General features: G+C 38.2%; 1 protein-coding gene across 2 annotated transcripts in view; it reads right to left on the bottom strand.

Annotated features, from left to right (window-relative positions):
• Positions 1-25984, bottom strand: part of LOC131160514 (uncharacterized) — a 124064-nt gene that overhangs the window by 86260 nt on the left and 11820 nt on the right. For both annotated transcript variants that reach the window (XM_058116285.1, XM_058116284.1), the window contains exon 3: positions 23317-23412. In XM_058116285.1, coding sequence (XP_057972268.1) covers positions 23317-23412 — 96 coding nt within the window. The remainder of the gene's footprint in view (positions 1-23316; positions 23413-25984) is intronic.

The following is a 25984-nucleotide window of genomic DNA, read 5'->3' as shown; positions in this document are numbered from 1 at the left end:
GACAGTAATGTAATGAGGGCAACTGCAATGCCTCATTCTATCATAGGGTTGACCTGGGAATAAGAAAAATATTAGGAAATGAGAGGTAGATAGTGGGATAAACATGATTGAGGCACTATTGCAGCAGAAGTCACTACTTCTATAACAATTTGTTTTCTGAGGAGAATGAGTTAAGGCCAGTGATTGATGAGCTGGAATGCCGGATGGAGTCTTATTTCTGTTTAACAAATTTGTTGGTTAGCAAGACCTTTTCACTAAAATAAAGTACAGAGTGTTTGGAATGAACAGGCATAGAGCGACTGGTTGGGATGGCTTTTCTTCATCCTTGTTTGGGTATTGTGAAGGATGATCATTTGGAAGTCATGTTTGAGTTTCATGCTAATGGGATTTCTTTCTTTCTTCATTATTTTTTTTTAATAAACAAAGAACTGTATTAGAATAGAAAAGAATATACAACAGAAAAAGTAAAAATGGGGGGGGGGGGGGGGAACAAGGAGAAAAAATAAATCTCCTTTGACAACAAGAAAAACCACCTACAAGCTGACAGAAAAACAGAAAGCAACTCAATGAAGCAGTGCCAACCAATCCCCAAGTCTTGCAAAGAAACATGACCAAAAAAATCACTTGCCAGCATAACACCAACAATGACGCAAGATACACCACTCTACTCCAAAGAAATTTTTAGTAGTAGCAACACTTTTGAAGATTCTAGCATTTCTCTCCAACCAAACACATCAAATGATAGCCATAACAGTGCACCACCACAAAGCTTTCCTATCCTTTCCCTTGCCAAATCCCCTAAACAATAATAGTACAAAAAGGCTTCAATATGGAAGGCAAACCCCATTTTCACCAAATATACCAAATAATTTATTTCAAACAGCCAAAGTATGTGAACAAATTTCCCCACTCAAACAAAGGGAACAAACATCAGGCAACAAGGCCTTATTAACTCTTCTCTTTTGAAGTACATTATCAACGTTTATTTTCTCAAGTATCACAGTCCAAATAAAAATTTTATTTTTTAGGGAACTTTAGGTCCCGCTTGGTTGTGGAAAACACTTCTCCATTTTTCATTTTAATTTTCCAGAGAATTATAAAAATTACAGCTTATTTTTTAGTTTTCTAAGATTCATATTAAGAAGGTAGAAAATAAAGAGTTTGTTTAGGGCCTGTTTGGTATTGTTTCTGTTTTCAATTTTCTATTTCCATTTGTTTATTGGAAGAAACAGATAATGAAAACCCATTGGTTAATGTTACCAGTTTCTGTTTCTATTGTCACTTGTCAATTTTCAGCTGTTTGCGGTCTTATGGTTTTTAGTTGATTTGGCAACTTGTTGCAAGAATATTATAATATCCGAAATTAGATTTTTTGGATTAAGTCATTTATTTTATAAAAAAAATTTAATTCTATTTTTTTTTAAATGATCATGAATTTAAAATACAATCAAAATAAAAATTTTCATAAAAATCCAAAAATAAATAAATAATATAAGCCAGTAACAAATAGGGCTATCAAAATCCCAATCTAGATCTTTCAATACTACGATCCTATGATCCATACTTGCCTAATCAATCCGGATCCTAAGAAGAATCTTAATCAAGTAGGATCCCAAATTCCCAATAGAATCCTATCTGGACCCTTAGGATCTTAGGATCACAATCCTAATTGGGATCCTACTAATCCTACTTGTGCAATGGAATATGGATTTTTCCTGTCCAAGATTTTTTAAAGAAAATTATAAAAGATAAATTTTTATTGGCCCAAACTTTTGCAATAAACACGAATTTTGGTCTAGTTTACCCAAATGCATCAAAATTAGGGCAAAGTGACAAGCATATCTTGGGATTTGTTTTATCATGTCAAGAGAGCATTTGAGCAACTTGAAAGCTCTCTTCCTTTGAAATTGAAAGCTTTCTGAGAGCTTAAGAGTTCTTGATAGGCAAATCTCCAATTGTCTATCAACAAGCGAGAACTACTCCTTCCAACAAACATAAAAGCCAACTGAGAGCTTTGAGATTAGCAGAGAGCTTCAACAAATAGGGAGTTGCACAATCAGGCTGAGAGCTTAATGTTGCAGCCTTGCGGGCGTGTAGCAGTGCCAGTTATGCATTACCATTGTTGTTTTTAATTTCTTCCTTTTGCCTATCTTTTTGCAAAGAAAAGAGCATATAGCTTTCTTTTTCTTCTTTTCTTTTCGATTTCGACTAACAAAAAGTTCTTCTTCCTTCAACAAAAAGCTTTTCTGAATCTTTTAGGGTCAAAACTATTGAAGGAAAAACCTACTAGGTGCTAGCTAGCAAGCTAGCTACATTCTTAAAATTCGTTTTAATTTCTTAAACTTGCTACCACATTTTTAGGCTTATTTTTGTAGTAACCCGATTAAATATATATATATATATGTATGTATAATAAATAAATAAAGAGATATTTTGGAGGACATATTTTGGAGAAGATATTTTGAAAGGAGATATTTTGAGATATTTATATATAAATATCTTGGAGGAGATATTTATTTTGATTAAAGGCCAAGTTAGGTTTTTCTTTATAAACTCTCATTCTCTCTCTCTCTCTAGACACGAACTTCACTCTCTCTCTCTCTAAGATTTCCAAGCCGTGTGTTGCCAGAATCGACGATCCGACGTCGCTACGTGGATCAGGAAAGGAATCTCTACAGGTTCTATGGATCAAAATTTCTTTTTGGAGATATCAAGTTTTTCCTGAAAATCAAGGTAAGGGTCGGTTTTTGCTTTTGGTCCAGTAGATCTCTAGTATACGAGATTATACTGAAGTGTTGTTCTTCGAGTATTAGGTTTCATGGTTTTCGTGCCGTTGTTTTGAACCGTTTAGGTTCAGGGTTCGAAAAGTTAGGAATTGAGTTCCGGGTCATTTCGGACTCTAATTCACACGCAAATATGGGGTTTATGTTAATACAGTGATTTATACAATATGAATCGATTGAAATGTTGAAATAACTCTTAGATATCGAGTTATGGCGGTTTTAGGGTTTCCGGGCCTCGGTTCGGTAAACCGGCTCTATTTTTCAAAACCAACCAGTCAAATTCAAATGTTATATTTTTAGAATATTGTACTTGTCATTCTGGACCTTTTCACCGGTTGGAAATGTTGTTTTCATTGTTTAAAACCCGTACTGTGATATTAACTGTTTATATTTACTTTCGGGTTATTTTCGAATGTGGAAAAATGTGTGGTAGGTGTTGATGTTGTGAAATACTGGAACTGTTGTGAAAATGCAAGAAGTTTATTTGACGGCTATGGACTGGATTTCACGTAATAATGTGTTTTTTGAAATGATTTCAAAAGAGTGTTTAAATTACTTTAATTGCACGATATGCTTTAGGAACCCTGGGGACTGATAGTGTAGGCACGGATCCGTTGCCAGTGAGGGCACCATACTTTTGATCTATATGAACCCAACCTGTATTGAGACAGTAGGGGCGGTCTTAGTGCGAGTTTGCCTCTTGATCATGTACCCAGGCTGTATTGAGACAGTAGGGGCGGTCAACCCCGATTGTGGGGATTTATACATGGTATAGAGTTTGAGGGTGTGTCCTATCCTGTATATCTGTTTTATGTAATTGTTGTTATATACTATGGGGTTGTTCATATGATAAAAATGGGTTATGTATTTTACAATTATGGAAACGATGATTATATATGTTTATGTTTTTATTAAACACTTAAAGCATGCTGGCCACACATTGTTATTAGCTTAATCGTCCTTTACTGAGAGATGTCTCACCCTATCATACAAACTGTCTTTTTAGGTCCTTATCGAGGTTGAGATTAGCAAGGACTGGGGTAGGGTAGTGATCTGTTTTTGAGTGAGCGTCTCCACAAGCTCGATTTTGTAGGTTATGTTATAGGTTTTCAGAACTTGTAAAATGTTGTAAGACTCAAGGATGCGTCGAGTATCATACAGTATTGTATATGGATGTTGGAATAGTTGTATGTATCTATCAGGCAATTAGAACTTTGATATTAGTTTGATGGATGTTTATGTTTTCCACTGCGTATATATCTGTTGAGAAGTATATCAAGTACGCAGACGTCACTACAGTAACACCCGAGCCGTAAGTTGGGACCAGGGTGTTACAGGTGGTATCAGAGCCTAGGTTTGCTAGGTTCTGCAGACTTTGACGGTCAGTGAGTAAATTACCATAGTATTGGCTGTAATGAGATAAAGTTAGAGAGTTAGTCGGGTTTTAGTCTGGAGGCTTGGAGGCGGGAGTTCCTTCGACGGTCTTCTGTGCTTTTCTGGGAATGACGATTTCAGGAAAATCATGGTAAATTCATCGATGCTTTCATTTCTAGGTTGAGAGACTTGACTCGGATGTCGAGATGAGAGGTTAGACGGTCTAGCGTGTATGGGTTGTCGGTGTCTCGAATACATGTTGTTTAATTTTCTTGCTCCATATTTGCATTTATTGTGTTAAATGTGAAGTGATTAAGTCAGCTTTTACCTGTGTACAGGATGGAACCCAGAGGAAAGGGGATTATGGCAGGAGGCGATAATCACCTGGATGCCTCCAGTGAGGATGAGACTGAGGCTCCTGTGTTCCTCCGCAATATAGCGAGGCAGGCCAAGAAGGAACCTAGGAGGGGTTCCAGGGAGTAGGATCAGATGTTTGCAAATAGAGGCTGCACGTACCAGCAGTTCTCCAGAACGAATCCGCCGGCATTTTCAGGAGGGCCGAACCCGATTGCGGTGGAGGACTGGTTACAAGAGATGGAGGATCTACTGGAGGTGTCTGAGTGCACAGAGGAACAAAAGGTTAAATACGCCGCCCTCAAGCTGGTGGGGGAGGCTAAGAGATGGTGGCAATCAGCTAGGCTGTCGAGGAGCAACGTCCAGGGTACGTGTCGACTACCTAGAGTACCTTCAAGGAGGTGTTCTTCGCACGATACTTCCCCATCGCCACTCATGAGGCGAAGTCTGAGGAATTCCTACACTTGACTCAAGGATCGATGCCGGTGCAGCAGTACGCGGCTAGGTTCGTGGAGTTATCTCGGTTTGCGCCTCACATGGCTTCAGATGAGCTGAAGAAGGTTCGTATGTTTGAGAGGGGCCTGAAGCAGGCTATACGCGTGCAAGTGGCAGCGTTGATGGTCCAGGGCTTTTACAAGCTTGTGGATAGAGTCATAGCGGCTGAAACCAGCATCTAGGAGGGGGAGAGAGATGCGAGTCAGAAGAAGAGGCCTTTTCCCCAGAATTCGCAATTCGGCTCCGGCTGGAGTTATTGGAAGAAGTTCGGCGGTCCTTCGAGCCAAAAGCAGCAACAGTCGGGATCTCAAGCATTCCATTAGGGGATGGTGGCTTCGTGATCTACAGTGAGGCGTCCCTGAAGGGACTAGGTTGTGTTTTGATGCAACAAGGTAAAGTGGTTGCGTACGCTTCTCGTCAGCCAAAGGAGTATGAGAAGAATTACCCTACGCATGATTTGGAGCTGGCAACAGTTGTGTTTGCTCTAAAGATCTGGCGGCACTATCTGTATGGTGAGAAGTTCAAGATCTTTACCGATCATAAGAGTCTCAAATACTTCTTCACCTAGAAGGAGTTGAATATGAGGCAACGCAGGTGGCTCGAATTGATCAAAGACTACGACTGTACCATTTGCTATCATCCCGGAAAAGCTAATGTGATAGCTGATGCGCTGAGTCGAAAGTCAGTGGAGGCGTCAGTTTCAGCAGTATGGGGCAGCATCAGATCAGGATGGATCTAGAGAGATTGAGGGTAGAGCTGGTGGACGGGGATCCCCAAGCTTTTGTTGCCGGGTTGGTGGTTCAGCCGACCTTACGAGAATGAATCAAAGCTGCTTAGTTGAACGACGCGGAGTTGGTAAAGATTGTGGAGAAACTGCAGAGTGAACCACATTCAGACTTTAATGTCTCTAAGGATGGATTTCTCAGATTCCACACCAAGTTGTGTGTACCAGACGATGCAGAGATAAAGAGGATGATTCTGGAGGAGGCTCATCGCTCTCTCTATACTGTTCATTTAGGGAGCACAAAAATGTATAGAGATTTGCAAGAATCATTATGGTGGAGTAATATGAAGAGGGAAGTGGTCGGGTTTGTTGGGCAATGCCTAACATGTCAGCAGGTGAAGGCTGAGCATCAGAGACCAGAAGGACCACTACAACCACTTGACATTCCCAAGTGGAAGTGGGAACACATCTTGATGGATTTTGTTTCAAGGTTGCCTTCAACGGTGCACGAACAGAATGCTATCTGAGTGGTGGTGGATCAGCTGATGAAGACGGCACACTTCATTCCAATCACAGTCAGCTATTCTATAAATAGGTTGGCAAAGTTGTACGTACAAGAGGTAGTACGGCTCCATGGCGACCCGATGTCTATCATTTCAGATCAAGACCCACGTTTCACGTCTCGGTTCTGGAAGGGGTTGCAAGATGCCTTGGGGTCACAGCTCACGTTCAGCATGGTGTTTTACCAGCAGACGAATAGGCGGTCTGAAAGGACGATTCAGATTTTGGAGGATATGCTGTGGGCATGCATATTGGATTTCGGTAACAGTTGGATCCAATATCTACCGCTCATAGAATTTGCTTATAATAACAGTTACCAGGTCAGTATTGAGATGGCACCATATGAGGCCTTGTATGGTCGTCGGTGCCGAACTCCGTTGTATTAGGATGAGGTAGGCGAACAGCAGATTTTGGGACCAGAGTTGGTTCAATAGACCTTTGAGAAGGTCGAGCTTATCAGAGAAAGGATTAGATCAGCTCAGAGTCGGCAGAAGAGTTATGCCGATACTCGTCGACTGGAACTGAAATTTGATATCGGAGATATGGTATTTCTGAGGGTTGCTACTATGAAAGGAGTGATGAGGTTCGGGAGGAAGGGCAAGTTAAGCCCTCGATACATTGGGTCGTTCGAGATCCTAGAGAGGATAGGTCCTATTGCTTATCGAGTAGCCTTACCCCCGACCTTATCTATAGTGCATGATGTGTTTCATGTGTCGGTGCTGAGGAAGTACGTGCCAGATCCGTTGCACGTGATCAGTTATGAGTCCTTAGAGATCAGTGAAGCGCTAGCTTATGGTGAGGTACTGGTTCAAATTTTGGATCAGAAGGTATGGAAGCTGCGTACCAAGGAGATACCATTGGTATAGGTGCTATGGCGTAACCACGCGGTTGAGGAGGCTTCTTGGGAATTAGAGGCCAAGATACGTCAGAAGTATCCTCAACTATTCAAAGATATATAGAGTTAGATAGGTAATGTAGATATGTGAGTGTATCCCTTTTTTCTTATGGTAAGGGTATGTGGATTGTCTCTGGAAGAGTTTGTAATGTGAGTTTCCTAGGTTATTGTATGTAACCATGATATTCCTCCGCCATATGTGAGGGTAGGTAATAAATTTGGGATGGGACTGCTATATGGGTGGCAGCTGGCTCTTCTTAGAGACAGAGTAGTTAGAGTTCAAACGATGTGATAGGAACAATTGGAAAATTTCGAGGACGAAATTTTATAAGGAGGGGAGATTGTAGTAACCCGATTAAAAGAAAATGTATAATAAATAAATAAATAAAGAGATATTTTGGAAGAGTTTTTGAGAAGATATTTTGAAAGGTGATATTTTGAGATATTTATATATAAATATCTAGGAGGAGATATTTATTTTGATTACTTAAAGGCTAAGTTAGGTTTTTCTTTATAAACTCTCATTCTCTCTCTCTCTCTCTCTCTCTCTCTCTCTCTAGAAACAAACTTCACTCTCTCTCTCTCTTAGATTTCCGAGCCATGTGTTGCCAGAATCGACGATCCGACGTCGCTACATGGATCAAGGAAGGAATCTCTACAAGTTCTACGAATCAGAATTTCATTTCGGAGATTTTCGAGTTTTTTCTTGAAATTGAGGTAAGGGTCGGTTTTGCTTTTGGTTCGGTAGATTTGTAGTATACGAGATTATACTGAAGTGTTGTTCTTCAAGTATTAGGTTTCGGGGTTTTCGTTCCAATATTTTGAACTGTTTAGGTTCAGGGTTTGGAAAGCTAAGGCTTGAGTTCCGGGTCGTTTCGGACTCTGATTCACACGCAAGGAAGGGGGTTATGTTAATACAGTGATTTATACAATATGAATCGATTGAAATGTTGAAATAACTCTTAAATATCGAGTTACGGCGGTTTTAGGGTTTCCGGGCCTCAGTTTGGTAAATCGGCTTTATTTTTCAAAACCAACCAGTCAAATTCAAATGTTATATTTTTAGAATATTGTACTTGTCATTCTGGACCTTTTCACCGGTTGGAAATGTTGTTTTTGTTGTTTAAAACCCGTACTGTGATATTAACTGTTTATATTTACTTTCGGGTTGTTTTTGAATGTGGAAAACTGTGTGGCAGATATTGATGTTGTGAAATACTGGAACTGTTGTAAAAATGCAAGAAGTTTATTTGACGGCTATGGGTCAGATTTCACGTAATGATGTGTTTTGTGAAATGATTTCAAAAGAGTATTTAAATTTCTTAAATTGCACGATATGCTTTAGGAACCCTGGGGACTGATAGTGTAGGCACGGATCTATTGCCAGTGAGGGCACCATACTTTTGATCTATATGAACCCAGGCTGTATTGAGACAGTAAGGGCGGTCTTAGTGTGAGTTTGCCTCTTGATCGTGCACCCAGGCTATATTAAGATAGTAGGGGCGGTCAACCCTGATTGTGGGGATTTATACATGGTATAGAGTTTGAGGGTGTGTCCTATCCTGCATATCTGTACATTTATGTAATTGTTGTTATATACTATGGGGTTGTTCATATGATGAAAATGGGTTACGTATTTTACAATTATGGAAACGATGATTATATATGTTATGTTTTTGTTAAACACTTAAAGCATGCTAGCCACACACTATTATTAGCTTAATTGTCGCTTACTGAGTGGTGTTTCATCCTATCATACAAACTGTCTTTTCAGGTCCATATCGAAGTTGAGATTAGAAAGCACTAGGTCAAGGTATCGATATGTTTTTGAGTGAGCGTCTCCACGAGCTCGATTTTGTAGGTTATGTTATAGGTTTTTAGAACTTGTAAAATGTTGTAAGACTCGAGGATGCATCGAGTATCATACAGTATTGTATATGGATGTTGGTATCTATCAGGCATGGTGTGGTATAGTACATTTGACTCAACAAAAAATTTTCTTCATTAGTTTGGACAATTATCTAAGCTTACTGTAAACCCTAGCTCTTGCGACGACTACGGCAGGACCCCCAGCCCTCGTGACGACGGCGACTCAGTGCCATTCAGGGTTTTGCAGAGGAAACTCAGACGGTGGTCTGTGCCGTCTTCCGGGATTTGCAAAGGAGAAGCTCTCACGACGACGGTGTCAAGACGACGACGAGTTTCAAGAAGTGAGGGATCCATTTCGGGGATTTGCGGAGGAGAATCAAACGGCAGTCTGTGGCTTTTCTGGGACTTGTAGAGGAGAGTTTCTCGCGACGATGGGGCGAGACGATGGCGAGTTCAGGAACTCTAGATCTCACAACAAAAGCGGCGGGACCCCCAGCCCTCGCGACGACGGCGACTCGGTGCTATTCGGGGTTTCACAGAGGAGACTCAGAGGGTGGTCTGTGCCGTTTCCGGGATTTGCAAAGGAGAAGCTCTCGCGATGACGGTGTTGAGACGACGGCGAGTTTGGGAACGTGAGGGAATTCAAAACCAGGGGAAGTCGACACCCACGGGGACTTTGAACTCTGCCACTCTCCCGCTCCACATCCCCAGCCTCCTCCTGTTGTGCACGTTTCGCCAGAGAGAAGAGTCACCAGCTGCACCCACGGTCGCCCACTTCGTCACCTGCTGGGTTTCCAGGACATTGAATTCGGCAAGCCATTCTTCTACCAGTACTCTGAAACATCCTTAATCAGGTATGTCTCTCTTCAATTTTTGTTGAAGTAAGACGCCTACAGTCTAGGATTCGATGGCGGCACCTGCCAGCCCTTTGGGGGATCCTCCACCAGTGGGGTCTCTTTCGAAAGGTGGTCCAGGACCTTTGTCGTATGCCCATGTAGTATTATGTTCTCATGCTGTTAAACCGTTGTCTTCCTCTTTCAAACTAGCCATGAGATATCCAGTTGATGTTGATGAAGATATTGGTTTTATATTCTCGGAGGCTGAGATGAACAAAGTGGCGGAAGATTTTAGGTTTGCATTGGTTCTGAAATTTTCGCGATCTAAACCATCCATTGATGTTATCCGTTTGAATATCATAAAGTTGTGAGGCCTTTCGGAGATCCCTTCTGTTAGTTTCATGGATGATTTTCACGTACTGGTTCAGATGAAGAATGAACGAGATTTTCTTCATGGATGGTCTCATGAAGGAAGGATTTTGGCTGGATTTCCGTTTCGTCTTTTTCAATGGACAAAGGATTTCAACCTAAAGCAGAAACCATCCTTGGCCCCTCAATGGTTATTTCTCCCTGGTTTTCCGATGCACATGTACAGACCTGATTACTTACAAATTCTAGCCACGAGGTTTGGTCGATACCTGGGAACTGACAATGCTACGCTAAATCGAACTAGGGCTACGGGTGCGAGAATGTGCGTGGAGGTGGATTTATTGGCAGATCAAGTGGATGCTTTCCCGATTGTTGTTTCTGCAAATCAAAAAATTTGGCAGGAAGTGAGGTACGAAAAGCAAGGATTTTATTGTGAGAAATTTCATAAACAAGGGCATTCAAAGGTGGTATGCCGAGGGGGTGAAAGGAAACAAAAAATTGGGGATAGAAGTAAGGATACGGAATATGGTAGACAAGTAAATCGACAAGAAGTTTGGCGTGTGAAGAAATTGGATAAAGGGAAGGAAGTTCAGAGAGAATTGATAGATCCATGCATTATCAAAGAACCTGTAGAGGGGGCTCAGGCTCAAGAGGATGCAACGACATCACAAATTTTGCCAGTGGTTGAGACAGTTCCGCAACGTGAGATGGAAAAGGGGGACTTTGTTCCTGAAGATTTGAGGCCTGAAGTAGAGACTTTGCAGCAAAATATAAATCAGTATGAGATTGTGCAGAGGGAGGAGAGTGTTGAACCAGTCTTGGGTGCTCCTGACGTTGATATTCTGATAGTGGAAGATGGCATAGTAGTGCGTGATCAGTTGATGACGTTTACCAATATGGTTACAGAAATTTTGGAACAAAAGTGTACCTTCATGGCCAGGTGTGTCCCACATAATTGTGAATCGAATAGGGAGGTGGAGACCAATAATTCCAAAGGCTTTTGTTCGGATGATGATTTACATGTTCTGATTGTTAAGTTGAAGGATATTAATGGGCAAAGTGAGAAGAAGTCTCAACGGGTTATTATCCATCCAAAGAAACTTGATTTATGATTAATACAATTCTAGTGTGGAACGTGCAAGGTTTAGGCACGTCGAAAAATCGTTTACATAAGTTAATAAAGAATTTTTCGCCTTCTATTTTGGTTCTTTCAGAGCCATTTTCTGATGAAAGTCTGATGTCGCAATGGGCTGACTTTTTAAATTTTCTGAATTTTTGTGCGAATGCTTCAGTGGGGGGTAAAATTTGGATATTTTGGGAAGAGGAAGTGCACTTTGAGTTACAACATATGTCTAATCATGTTATTTCGGGTATTTTAAGTTCTGTGGACCAGATTTTCTTGGCTTCTTTTGTATATGTTAAATGTCATCAAACAGATCGTCAGGAACTTTGGAATGATTTGGAGTTTGTAAAGAGGGATGATTTCCCTTGGTTAGTGGCGGGAGATTTTAATATTATCCGTTCAGATTCGAAACGTATTGGTGGTCATATGAGGCCGTTATCGGCTGTGGAGGAATTTAACAATTTCTTGGACAACTGTGGTCTTATGGATTTGGTTGGTACTGGCAACAACATGTCTTGGTGTAATGGTCACAGTGGTAATTCTCGGAGTTGGGCAAAACTGGATAGAGTGCTCTATAATTCGAATCTTCTCTAAGTTTTGCCAAATATTTATTTTGAGTATGGAAAGAGGAGGACTTCAGATCATAACCCATTGATTATTCGATTTCATAGAAATCTGCATCGGTATGGTCCTTCTCCCTTCAGGTATCAGAATATGTGGAGCACGCACCAGTCTTTTAAGTCTTGCGTGGAGGAAAACTAGAGGGAAGAGTCTCATGGTTCGAGTTTAGTTAGACTTGCTAGTAGATTGAAACATACGAAAGTTGCAATTCGAAACTGGAACAAACAGGTTTTTGGACATGTACAACAGAACATTAAAAAATTGGAGGAAAGTATGGAGGCTCTAGAGGCTCAGCTTCAGAAAGGGTATTCGCTAGAAATGGAGGAAGATTTTTTCCTTACTAAACTCGAGCTGGAAGCGTGGGAAAAGAGGGAGGAGATTCGTATTTCTTAGCTAGCCAAAAAGAAATGGTTTGAGGTGGGAGATAACAATACAAAGTTCTTTCATGCATTTGTGAACCAAAGGAGGAAGAAGACTATGATTCATTCATTGAAACTTTCAAATGGAGAAGTGTTGGATTCTATGGAAGATATTCATGAGGGTGCAGTAAGGTATTTTCGAACGTTCTTAACAGGTGTAAGACCTAATCGAACATCTAACCTTATTGATATAATATCTCCTATGGTTTCTGAAGAGAGAATATTGATCTTTGTCGTGAACCGTCTGAGGTGGAGATAAGGGATGCTATTCTTTCTATCCTGAGAAATAGTAGCCCAGGTCCGGATGGTTTTGGCTCGGTTTTTTTCCAGGATTGCTGGGATATTGTAAAAGAAGATGTGATCGATGCAACTAGAGATTTTTTTGCTAGGTCCCCTCTTCCTAGATTTTATTCTGCATCTTACATTGTTCTAATCCCAAAAGTTTAGAATCCTCAGAGTTTTGACAAGTTTAGGCCTATTAGTCTTTGCAGTGTTATCTACAAAATTTTTTCAAAAATTATTGTTGCAAGGATGACAGGTTTATTGTCTACTTTGATTTCTCCGGAACAAGAAGCTTTCATTCCTGGTAGAAGTATATTTGAAAATATTTCTTTGGCACAAGAAATGATTCATTCTCTGCATAAGAAGTCTAATGGTGAAAATGTAATGATCAAAGTGGACATGGCTAAGGCATATGATAGGGTCGATTGGGATTTTTTAAACTTGGCTCTGGAAAACTTTGGTTTCTCACGAAGATTCTGTGGTTTAGTGGCGGAATGTATTTCCTCTCCTTGGTTCTCCATTATGATGAATGGCACTTATAAAGGGTTCTTTAAACCTTCTCGAGGGCTTCGCCAAGGAGATCCTTTATCTCCTCATCTACTTATTATTTTACAGGAAGTTCTCTCTCGACTTCTAAAGAGAAATTTTATGGAGAATAAGATAGGGGCTTACTATCATCCTCGTGGGGCGCCTTTGGTATCTCACCTTCTTTATGCGGATGACATTCTTATTTTTGCCAATGGCAAGAGAAGTTCCATTCGAATGCTTATTAAGACTTTGAAGAAGTATGAGGATTGGTCTGGTCAATTGATAAATAAAGAAAAGTCAAGTATTTTTTTGTCAAAAAGAATTGCTTTTGCTCGAAAGAGATCTCTGTTAAGGACGACTAGCTTTGTGGAAGGACGTTTTCCTGCTACATATTTGGGTGTTCCTTTGGTATCGGGTCGGCTTACGGCCCGTATTTTAGAGCCCTTAGATGATAAATTGAGGAAAAAGATAGCGGGTTGGAAATTTAAGCTTTTATCTCAAGGGGACCGCCTAATTTTAATTAAGCATGTATTATCATCAATGGCGGTTCATCAATTAGCAGTATTGGACATTCCTACTACTGTCTTCAAAAAGATAAATTCTATGTAATCAAAATTTTTTTGGAGTGGAGTAAATGACAAAAGGAAAAGGAATTGGTGTTCCTAGTCTAATTTATGTAAGCCTATTTGTGAGGGTGGTCTGGGTGTTAGGGATTTGGAGGAGGTAAAAAAATCATTGCATATGAAGTTTGTGTGGAGATTGTTAACTATGGATAATCTGTGGACTCAATTCTTTAAAGCCAAGTATTTGTATAAGAAACACCACTTGAGAGAAATGAAACTAGAGAAAGGAACCAGATTTTGGAGATCGATTGTTCATGTGATTCCTGAAGTTTTAGAGCATGTCCGTGTTCGAATTAAAGAAGGGTCGGCTTCTTTCTAGTTTGATCGTTGGTTAGCCTCCGGACCCCTTTGTGATAAGGTTCAGGAAATCAGTAACCATAAGCTTCGAACTCGAGATTGTTGGGATAGAGATGGTTGGAATCTTGATTTATTAGTGGATCTGTTGGGTGAAGATCAGGCTGAGGAAGTAATGAACTCTGCTATTTCTTGCAAGGAGGGTCCAGATACAATAATTTGGGAACCTTCAACAGATGGGAAATTCACCACAACAAGTGCTTGGGAAATTATAAGGGAGCATAAAGAGGAATTCTTAGTTGCAAAATGGATCTGGCATCCTATGTTGCCAAAAAGGGTGTCAATTTGTATGTGGAAGTCTTGGTTTCTTGTCTTCCGGTTGATACTCGTATTAAAGAAGTAGGTGTCCAGATGGCCTCTCGATGTGATTGTTGTTCAAATGCCAAGATTGAATCTCTAGACCATGTGTTTTGCACCGGATCTTTTGCTTAGGAGGTATGGAAAAAAGCACCAGTGGCGTTGGGTGTTAGTTGTATGGCAATGAGTACTTGGAAAGGCAGAGTTAATGTCTAGTTCAGTTGTGCAAGACGGGCCTCACAGTTAGGCATTTTGGTAGGTCTTATACCTAGTCTCATCATTTGGAGACTCAACTCGTCGATGTAGAGCCAGGATGGAATCAATTCATGATTCGGTGAGAACTGTGTGGCTTGATATTAAATATTGGCTGAGATCCATTTCAGACAAGTTAAATAAATGTGCACCTGCTTCTTGCACGGATATTGTAATCCTTCGTGCTTTGGATATTCAAGTAAAAAATGTGGGGGTTCGTCTTCCTCGTGTAGTCAGATGGTGTAAACCTGGGATAGGTTGGGTTAAGTTGAATGTGGATGGGAGCTGTAGAGGTTACCCAAGGAATTGTGGTGGTGGAGGCGTGATAAGAGATGAAAAAGGTTTATTTAAAGCAACTTTTTCCTCATTATTGGGTTATGGAACAAATAACATGGCTGAATTGAAAGCGATTATTCTAGGAATTAATCTGTGCAAAGATCTCAGATTTGATCAAGTGGAGATTGCATGTGACTCTGCTTTGTTGGTTCAACGGATAAATTATGGGAAGTGCTCAGTTTGGAACTTATGGGAATTGTGGGAAGAACTTATGCTAGCATTAAAAGGCATACAGTTCAAAGTAGAACATGTTTACAGGGAGGCAAATAAAAGTACCGATTTCTTTGCCAAACAGGGTGAATCTGGTATTTCTCGATCATATAGTTGCCAAGATGATCTTCCTCAGCAAGTCAGGGGAATGATTCGATTGGACTTGTTGGGTTTTCCTTCTTTGCGCTCATGATGTTTTGTGTTATTACACTTTTAGTGGTTTAGTTTCTTAGTTTTTTGGTTGCTGGTGTTTGGTTTTTTGGTTTGGTTTATGTTGGTTAAGTTAGTTTTAGGGTCTTGGAATTTTGCTTTTATCGCCCCAAAGTCTGAAATTTGTAACCACGGTTTTCCGCCGCCATAAGTGAGGGGTTTTCTAACAAATGGACCCTTAGTTGTGCAAAACACTTTTTCCCATTATATTTATGGATTTCAAAATAATTACAAGAAAGACATCTTGTTTTCCAATTTTCCAAAAATTATATAAGATAGTATTTGAGATAATGAATTTTTTAATAAAAAAAAGAAGAAATATTATAAGAGAGAATATACAACCAGAGTGAGATACTAAATCCTTAGAAAGAAAACAGAAAAAAAAAAAAGCAAAAATAAAAATAAAATTAAGTATATCAATATATAAATAAAGAATAAATAACTAAAATCAGCCAAGACCCCTCTTTAAGCCCTTCCCATCGTAGTTCACCGAACACTTCAAGTTAACTAAATTCCCTATTACCCTTATTAACCTTGGATTTACCACCATCAAGACTAAATACATTTCCTCCACAAACAGACAAATTGAGCCCCCTGTCACACTCAAAATTACTACTGCTTGCACTATCATCATCTAAAACATCCCCCCATCTTTTTCTATCCTTGCAACTATTAACCCTCTCAACAATTGGCTCCTCCACTATATTTAAAACACCTTTGAATCTCTCTGAAGATTTTTTTTTTTTTTTTTTTTTTCTCATCAAAAAAATCTCAATTTGTTTCAAGATGTTTCCTCATTTCAAAACCCATTTGCACTTCATTATGGCGAACAAAAACCTTTTGACCCCTCAAATTATCTGAATTTGCTCCCTTATCAGCTGAATTTACCCCCGAACCAAGAATAAAATCTTGAATTTCATCCTCACAAGAATTAAGATTTTTAGAAGAAGCTCCCCCTACTTCATGCCTAAAACCCGCCCACTAACATTCTTCTCTTGAACAAGAGAAAAATCTCCCTTAAGAATATTAGTTGATTTTTAGAAACCAACCTTTCTAATTCCACCTCCTTCTCTCTTCTAATTTTGGAGCAACAACTTCTCTCCTCTTAACCACCATAGAACTAATTTGAAATCAATCAAAGCGCTAGAAAATTGCAACTTGCTTCTAGTTCAAATGTAGATGAAGTCCCACCACCTCACAAGTTTTAAAAGAAAGACTATGGGGTATGGGCTTCATTCTAATTGTGGACCTGTTACTCACCTAGGGTATTAGTACCAATATATAGATAAATTTTGGGCCTGCCCATTCAGTTGGACCAGCTGAAACTTACCCAGAGGGTTTTCCTTCTCACACAAAATAGAATCATAAATCCAGTTATGGGCCACCTTGACTAATTGACCTTTATAGTGGTCTAACAGGAACAGCCAGCCCAGGACTATAATAATCATCAAATACCCAAGCCAAGCCCAACCCACCCAGCCTTCATCATCCCTTTGTTCATGCAAGAAACCCTATCTTCCTCTGGACTCGACTACTCAGCCAGAATCCTGGCCCTCAACAACTTCGATTGATCACACGAAACAAGCTGAAGGACTACATCTTCCCCCCGCAATCGATCCACAGGAAAAATCAGGGTGGTAATGTAATGCTCAAGATTGATATGGCCAAGGCTTATAATCGAGTTAATTGGCGTTTTCTTTTAGACGTCCTGGTGGCTTTTGGTTTTGAAGATAAATTTTGTAGGATTAGAGCAAATTGTATTCAGTCTCCTTGGTTCTCTATTATGCTTAATGGCATCTTCAAAGGTTTTTTTAAACCAACGAGGGGATTGCGACAAGGGGATCCTCCCTCGCCTTACCTCTTTATTTTGATGGAAGAAGTCCTGTCCATATTGCTGCAACATACTTTAATGTCTGACAAGATTGGTAGATTTTTTCATCCTGTTGGTGCCCCTATTGTCTCTCATCTTCTTTATGCAGATGATTTATTGATTTTTCCTAATGGAGATGCAAGGTCCTTTTGGAATTTGTTGAAGACTCTTGAGGTGTATGAAAAATGGTTAGGTCAACGTATTAGCAAGGAGAAATCTGCTATGTTTTTTTCTAAGCTCCTCAATATTTGAAGGCGTTGTGAGATTATAAGGACCTCAAGTTTTCTTGAAGGATCCTTTCCTACAACTTACTTGGGCATTCCGCTTGTGTCTAGTCGGCTTAAAGCAAGAGTTTTAAATCGTTGGTTAATAAAATCCAATCAAAGGTGGCGGGTTGGAAGCTTAATCTTTTGTTGTAAAGTGGTAGGCTAATTTTGATGAAACATATTCTGTCATCTATACCCTCTCACTTGCTAGCTGTGCTTGACGCACCTCGCTCTACTCTAAAGAAGGTAAACTCTATTTTATCTTCTTTCTCTTAGGGAGAGGAAAATGGAAGGTTTAAGCGTAAATGGCGGGCTTGGAAGAAACTATGCCTTCCTTAGTTGGAAGGAGGTTTGAGAATTAGAGATTTTTAGCCCTAGTGGCTAAGGGTTCTCATTTCAGCTTGTTTTGATGACAACAACCCATTAGTGGTTCTTAAGCATGCTAACATTTTTCCTCAAGTTTAGTTCAAATATGCAGGACAGTTCCAAGGCAAGCATAAGGGTCAGACATGCATTAGCAAAGAACAAATGACCATCAAAAAGGTTCCATACCAGGCACATCCTGAGATCAACAACTCAACCAAAGCATTTATGAATCTTACATTGCTTGTACAATCTTTGGGTTGTGTGTTAGTGATGTAGGTTGATATTGTAACTCTTATGTGTATGGTGTTGTTCAATAGTAACTAGCAAGAGATGAGCAAACTGCATACACATTTAGTTCATAATAGGCTAGAACGAAAACACCAAGGCCACACAAGTATTTTTTGTCTTTTTAGTTCTTTCTTTCTTTCTCTGGATTTTTCTGGAACTCTTTTGGGAGATGTCTTTTCCTCCTTTTTCTAAATTTTTCCTATCAAAAAAAGAAAAAAAAATTCCATGGCTAGCATCTATAAAATTTTGAAGTTGTCATCCAGAATATTGGGAGTACTACAGTTTCTCCCTCTCAGGTAGCGCCTTTGAGATGTAGGTACATTTTAGGTGTTTCATTGGTTGCAATAGCAGATGCTTGGAGAATGAAGAAGAGGGGGTTGTAGTTAAATTGGATTTCGAAAAGACCTATCGTGGAGTTAGTTGGAGTTTCTCAGACAACGTTTTGAGTAAAAAGGGTTTTAGGGATAGGTGGAGGAAGTGGAGTGGATTAGGAACTGTCTTTCTTCTTCCACGTTGTCAGTGATGGTCAACCTATAGCATGGTTTTTGGCTTCAAGAGGTTCGCGCTAAGGTTATCCATTATTTGTTTACCTTAGTGGGTTGATGTTTTGAGTAGGACACTTTCTATATGCAAGACTTCGTGTTGTTTGGAGGGGAGGTAGGCTGTTTATCATCGTCAGCAAACCGATTGCATTATTATATTAAAATATGGTTTTAGGATCTTTAAGAATGCTTTTTACAAATGTTTAAGGTTATTTCAGGTCTTAGAATTAATTTGTTGAAGTCTAGTTTGGTTGGTACTGAATTTGAACTTAACGGACATCTCTCATTATGCTCCTTTAGCTAGGAGGAGTGGCTTCTGAGTTATATAGGGCTTCCATTTGGAGGCAATCCCACGCTACTTCTTTTTGGAATTCTATTGTTAAGCAAATTGCGAAGAGATGAAGCTAAATGGTTGGAAGCATAGCTATTTCTCTTTAGGTCGTCATATCACCTCAGTTTCACTGTCAATCCAGTGTTCATATTAACTTGTTTGTCTCTTTGTAGGATCCCAATTAGGATGGCTGCAAGAACAGAAAAGTTTATGAGAGATTTTCTTTGGTTGGGGGTGGGAAAGAGGAGGAAAGATCACCAACTAAGTTGGGAGGTTGTAAGAAATCTGAAATCAAAAGGAGGATTTGGATAGGTAACTTCGTGTGCAAAAACATTTTATTATGGGGGAAGTGGTTGTGGAATTTCCCATTGGAGGTTGAATCCCTTTGGCATAAATGTAATCAAGAATAAATATGACTCCATAGGAACAGTATGGCTGCTAAGGGGGAATGTTACCCATGCTAGTCCTCAGAAATTTGTTTCCCAAATCTATCCTAATGTTTATTTCTTTGACTAGGTATAGAGTGGGGGATGGTTCTTGAATTGGGTTCGAGAAGGACTTTAGCGTTGTAATGCATTTCTATAGTTATGCTATATTTCCACTATTTGTGAAGCTCCTATTATGCAACTCTACAGTTGGGATGACTAACAATTCACAGAATCTTCCGTTCCTTTGTAAAATTAATAATAGAGAGGTGGATGAATTTTGTTCTTTGAGCTCAACTATTTAGTAGGTATCTCTTTTCTGCAGATAAGAGAATTTTATATTTTGATTTTTCTAGCATTTTTTTTTATTGTAAATCGTCCAACTCATATCTTGTCCAGACATGGACAGATTATCCTCTCCTCTTGAATAAGTTTATTTGGAAGGCCAAGGCCCAAGGTTCCTTTAAAGGTAAAGGCTTTTTGTTTGTTGCATTATTTTAAAAAAGATAAATACCAACTACTGTTTGCTGAAAAGGAGACTTAATAAGGTTTTATTGCCTGATTTGTATGTTTTGTGTAAGCAGAATAGTGAAAATGTTACTCATCTTTTTCTGCATCATCCTTCCATCTGCTTGGAAATTGTGAAATCTTCTCTTCAACATTGAAGAGGAATGTTGGGTTTGACTGAGCACTGTGGACAAGGTGTTTCTTAACAAAGATGGCAGGACGTTAGACGGTTGTGCTTTAATGGCTACAGTTTGATGCATTTCATTAGAGACATATTCGAGAAACTTTTTGGATAAAAGACCCTTCCCCTTGATTCGCTTTGCAATAGAGTGGTTTTCTATGCCACACTTTGGTCAGTAGTCACTGTCGCTGGTGCTTTTCCAAGAGTTCTTTTGAGTCATTTCATTTATTGTGACTAGAGATCTCTGTTATATACTTATATTGACTTTTGTTATGGAGATTATTTTTTCTTTATTGTATTATTGCAGCCCTTTTTTCTTCTTTTTGGGAAGAATTTGGTCTTGTGTTTCATATATTCTTTCCTCACTTTAGAATCTTTCTTTTCATATATATATATATATATATATATATATATATATATATAAATATGTATGTATGTGTGTATGTATATCCTAGACCCTTACTTCCCCTGCCTTCCAATTCCCTCCTTCCAAACACAATGTTAGGGAAGATCATGTGCTGAGGGTGTTCCAACTGAGGAGGTTGATACTGTCTTCAAATGTGCTGAGATCTTCTTTTACACAAATTGCAAGATCTTTACAAGCTTCTCATGCTTCAGATACTCCTACAGTTAATCCTAAAGGAAGACAAGTAGAGATGATGGCCATGGGTGGGTGAGGAGGTGAAAGTTCTTTTATGTCAAAATAATGCAGCATGCAGGGTGAAGAGGGAGAATGGAATATTTATTAAGGCAACAGCTTACTATCAATCCCATAAAAACGAGATCGATTATAAGGATGAAAACATATCATTTGGAAATTCTGTAGAGATGATAAACATGCTCAGGGTCTTCTCCAAGAAAAGATGGGTTTGATTTTGGTTCTCAGTGATGGCTAGGATTTGGGGTATTAGACAAACTTAGTTGGAACAGATTTTTGAAAGGAACTAAAAATTGACAAAAAGAAGTAGACAACTTGAAGACTTCAATCATTTATCAAATATGGAGGTAGGACTATCAAGATTTCATCACAAGCATCCTTTATTTTTATTTTCTACTTTTCATTACTTTTTTCTAAGAGGATCTCTTGTCCTCACCTAGTTCAATGTTACTTCGAACATATGTTCTAGTTTGTGGAATAGGAACAAGGTTGTGGAGCGGCACATGCTCTAAAATGTGGGACATTAGGAGTATAATTATATTGGTGGAAAACATGTAATGGTAGTCGTATATTTAAGAGAGGACATTGAGATACTTCCAAATCTAAAAGAGATTTCCCATGGTAAAGTAGATTAATAATGACTATTAAATTATAACACAATATTGCTCCACTTTTAGCAATGAAATGTTATATGGAAAATTTTGAAATAAATCTTAATATTGCTAGATTACTACCCCAGAACAAAGTGGACAATGTTTTGGAACTTCTGCACCAATCCACGGAACTTTGTGCACCAGGCCGCCTCCATTTTGACATCTTGAATTGGTATGGTCTCACTTATTTTTTCCTTTCCATCTTAACAATATGTTCATTTCTAAAACAAAGAACATCAGTCTCGTATAATGTTACTGAAATGTGTACCAATGACTCCTAACTAGCATTTATACAAGAAGTGGTCTATAATAAATATTCTACAAAGAAACTACAACTATCTTGATAAAGACAGATAACATGTTGCAGGCATATCCAGATGTGTGATTTGGATGACAAAATGCCATGCAAATGGGTACACATTGCTGATTTATGATGAAATTTCTTTTCAAAATGCTTTGCTTCTAAAGATGCAAAACTTCCAAAATTAGTGAGCTACAGCAAACATTAAAATAAATTTCTTCAGGTTACGTTTCCAAGCATGGATTTCAGGCCTTGGATTTGGATTTGTATGGATTTGGACAAATTATATCAATTTTTATCCAAATCACACAAATTCATACCCAATGCTCCAAATCCAAGCTCCCAAACATTTAGTCAGTGTTGTCCACTAGTGTGTGGTTGAGTATTCATCTCAGTATCTTCTGTGTTGTCTAGCATATTTTATTGCATATTGTAAGATAAACTTCAACCTAAAATTATGCAAAGAAAATAAAAAGCATAATCAAGATGACTAAAAACAGGGAAATTAAATATATAACTATGATATAATATTTGTTTACATGTCATTTTAACTGTCATACTTACTTCCATATGCACATCTAAAATTTAGGTTTATAGAACATAATATATTCCCAGTATGTATTCATTTCACTAAAAATTGTATACGCTAAAGAAATTGTTAGGGCACATATAGTTGTGAAAAAATTGCCACCTTGTTCTTTAATTTCCCAAAATTATATAGAAAAGTTGGAACATATTTTTTTATTATTTTATAGATTTCTAACTCTTTGCATATGGGAGCATGAATTCAGATCTTAGACTGTAATTTGTGTGGATTATATGTATTCCAAATCCACGCAATTCAAAATCCAAGCCCCCAAATCCATGATCCCAAGTACTGCCTTATATAATTTTTGTAAAATAAAAAATAAGTCGTCTTTTATTTTATAATTTTTTTTAAATCTAGAAATGAAAAATGAAAAATTGTTTGGTGCATTTAAATAAACTCTTTATTTTCTACCTTTATAATACGAATCTTGAAAAACTAAAAAATAAACTAAATTTTAATTCTTGGGAAAATTAAGATATGGAAAATAGAAAATGTTTTGCACAACTAAACGGGCTCTTAGTTTTTTCAACTCGACTTAAATGCAACAAATAATGCAGTTTCAAAATAATCATGTCCTTAAATTCTCTTATTAAACATATATTTTATTTGACATGCTGATTCATGCTATATATAGTTTTGAATTACAACTTACAAATCTGTCAAACATTTTTCTTAATGGAACTCTTCATGTGCCTTTAGAAACAACTCAAATTCCTTCAACCAAACAATAGCAACCAGATCTCTAATAGGAAAAGACAATAGACAATCAAGAGCCAAACAGGAATCAAATGGTACAAACCTTCAAGGAAAATCATTTAACTTACCATTGATAATGTTATGCCCTCAAGAGCTTGACTATGAAGGAAGACATCGTGAAAATTCATTGGTTCAACCCCGAGATCATCATCATAATATAAGACCTACCCATAGTGATTAAATATCATTTAGAAGAAACTCGCACAAAAGAAATAGAAAAACTACATGCTAGTTTTCAGAAGCTAACTGAGCAGCTAACATATGAAGCATGTAAAATATATGAAAAATCAGCAAAGTAAACCCACCGCACTTCAGCTAGAATTGCTTGCAGTGAACTGAATTTAGGCATAAAACAATTGCCTGCTTGTACATGACTAAGACCAAATATGCTCTGGCCATAAATTACTTGTTTAATTGGCAAACATGGGAGGAGGCATTCTCCATAATTTCCGTTACCCAAACATCCCCAACCAACCAAAATGGGCTTTCGACCAAAATGGTGATTCACTTAAATCTTTCAACAAGAAGCTCTCCCCAATGGGAACAAATTGCAACAACTCCCCCCTGGATTCATATTTGGGGGACAACAGCACTTTCAAAGGTTTCCTATTTTTCCTGGGAGTCCACATATGGAAATATAACCCTGGACAATCTGCAGAAAAGGGGGCTTACAGTCACAAATAGACGTTTTTTTTCTATGGTTGATGCAGAATCAATCAACCACATTCTTCTCCACTGCCCCTGGACAAGGAACTTGTGGAATATGGTTCTATCCTTGACTGGATATCAATGGGTTACTGCAAATTCCTTTGAAGGGGACATTTCGGCTGGAAAAGGAATCAAAGCCACCAAGGAGAAGCAAAAGGCTTTAAATCTCATCCATCTCGCCATCTTTTGGTGTGCTTGGAAAGAAAGAAATAGGAGAGCCTTCAAAGTTACAGCTACTCCGCTTCAGATTTGCAAAGAGCAATGGATTGCTGTTGTTTACAGCCGCAATAGTGGGCAAATTGTTAATGATCATAATGTAATCCTTGATGTTTGCGACACTGTACAAAGTGGTTGATGTTTTGTACCTCAAGATGGCATCCTCTTGATTTCTTGCTAATAAAAATTTCTCTTTACTAATCAAAAAATACATCTTATTTGTGCAAAATTAATTCATTATATGCTTTAGCAGCAAACTATTTGTTTAGTTGGCAACATGGACTTAAATTTCCACGAAATTGTCAAAATTTCTGTCGAAATTTCCAATTTCCGTCACCCTCAAAATCGAAATGGCAGTCAATTTCCATCCTGCATAATTTCCTTCAAAATATCAATGAATCATCCGAAATTTATCGAAATCTCAAAATTTTAGCGAAACTTGTCGAAATTGTAACTATACAATAAAATTTCATCAGAATTCAAATGAGAGATTTAGGAGTGAAGTGAAATTTCTCTTTTAGTTTAGTTTATCTATTTTACCAAAACAAAAGATTATTACAAGTGCTTTTGAAATAATATGAAAAAATAAACTTAGAGTGACATTTTATTTAACCATTCATGTCTAAATTATCATTATTTGAATAATAAATAATATTTAAATGATTTATGAATTTCATTTGTATTAACTGAATTTGTTTAATGTACATTATCTTACAAATATGTTTGTACACATAATATTTTACAACTTTTCCACCTCATACAAAACATAGATGTAATTAATTTGTAATATGTTTGTATTAAAACTTATATTGTTATGTTCGTTAACCATTTCTAAAGTTTCACAAAGAATTCCATGCTTTACTACTAATTTCCGTTATTTTTTCAAATCGACATCGAAATCGAAATTTCCGTTGAAATTTCCGTACTTTTGGAGCTTTGAAATTTGAGTCAAAATTGAAATTTAAGACCTTGGTTGGCAAACATAGACAAAGGCAAGCGCTTTGCACGTTGACATGGTTAATTCATTATATATATGTTGTAAAGTTAGAGATAGAGAAGAGAAGAAAAGAAGAAGAGAAGAAAAGAAGAGAAGAAAAGAAAAAAGGAAAGACTGGGTGGCAGTTTCTTGGAGCCTCCGTACAGCTCCCAGTCTGCCTTCTTATATATTAATAATTATAATATTCTTAAGGACAAAAATACCACCATTAGCACAACCTAATTACTAAAACAACATATTCTCTTCTAACACTCCCCATGAAGCTGGAGGTATATAAAAATCACCTAACCCCAACATGTTACAACCATTAGCCAAGGCAGGCTTAAATAAAGGCTTCGTGAATGCATTGCCTAACTGATCCATAGGTTTCAAAAGGGGAGTCCCACGACCTTACACAACATCCTTTGCAAAATGATAGTTAACTTCAATTTTCTTTGTCCTCTAACGGAACACTGCATTACTAGCAATATAAATGGCAACTTGATTATCACAAAACATATCTATTGGCTTCATTACCAAAAATCCCATCTGTGACATAATAGACTTTAGCCACATAAATTTGCTCACTGTATAAGCCATAGCTCAATATTCTGCTTCAGCACTAGTCTTGCAATAGTAGTTTGTTTCTTGCTACACCAAGTAACAAGATTATCTCCCACAGATGTATATTATCCAGTAGTAGACCTTCCATCATCAACACAGCCAGCCCAATCTGCATTGGTCTCCCATGATATCATAGTTTCTATTACATTTATATATCAAACCTCCACCAGGAGATCCTTTCAGATACCGCAAAATCCTACAAATAGCATCCC

This window comes from Malania oleifera, chromosome 7 (genome assembly GCF_029873635.1).
Source record: "Malania oleifera isolate guangnan ecotype guangnan chromosome 7, ASM2987363v1, whole genome shotgun sequence".
Classification (NCBI taxonomy): Eukaryota; Viridiplantae; Streptophyta; class Magnoliopsida; order Santalales; family Ximeniaceae; genus Malania; species Malania oleifera.
This window is presented reverse-complemented; position numbering and strand designations above follow the sequence as displayed.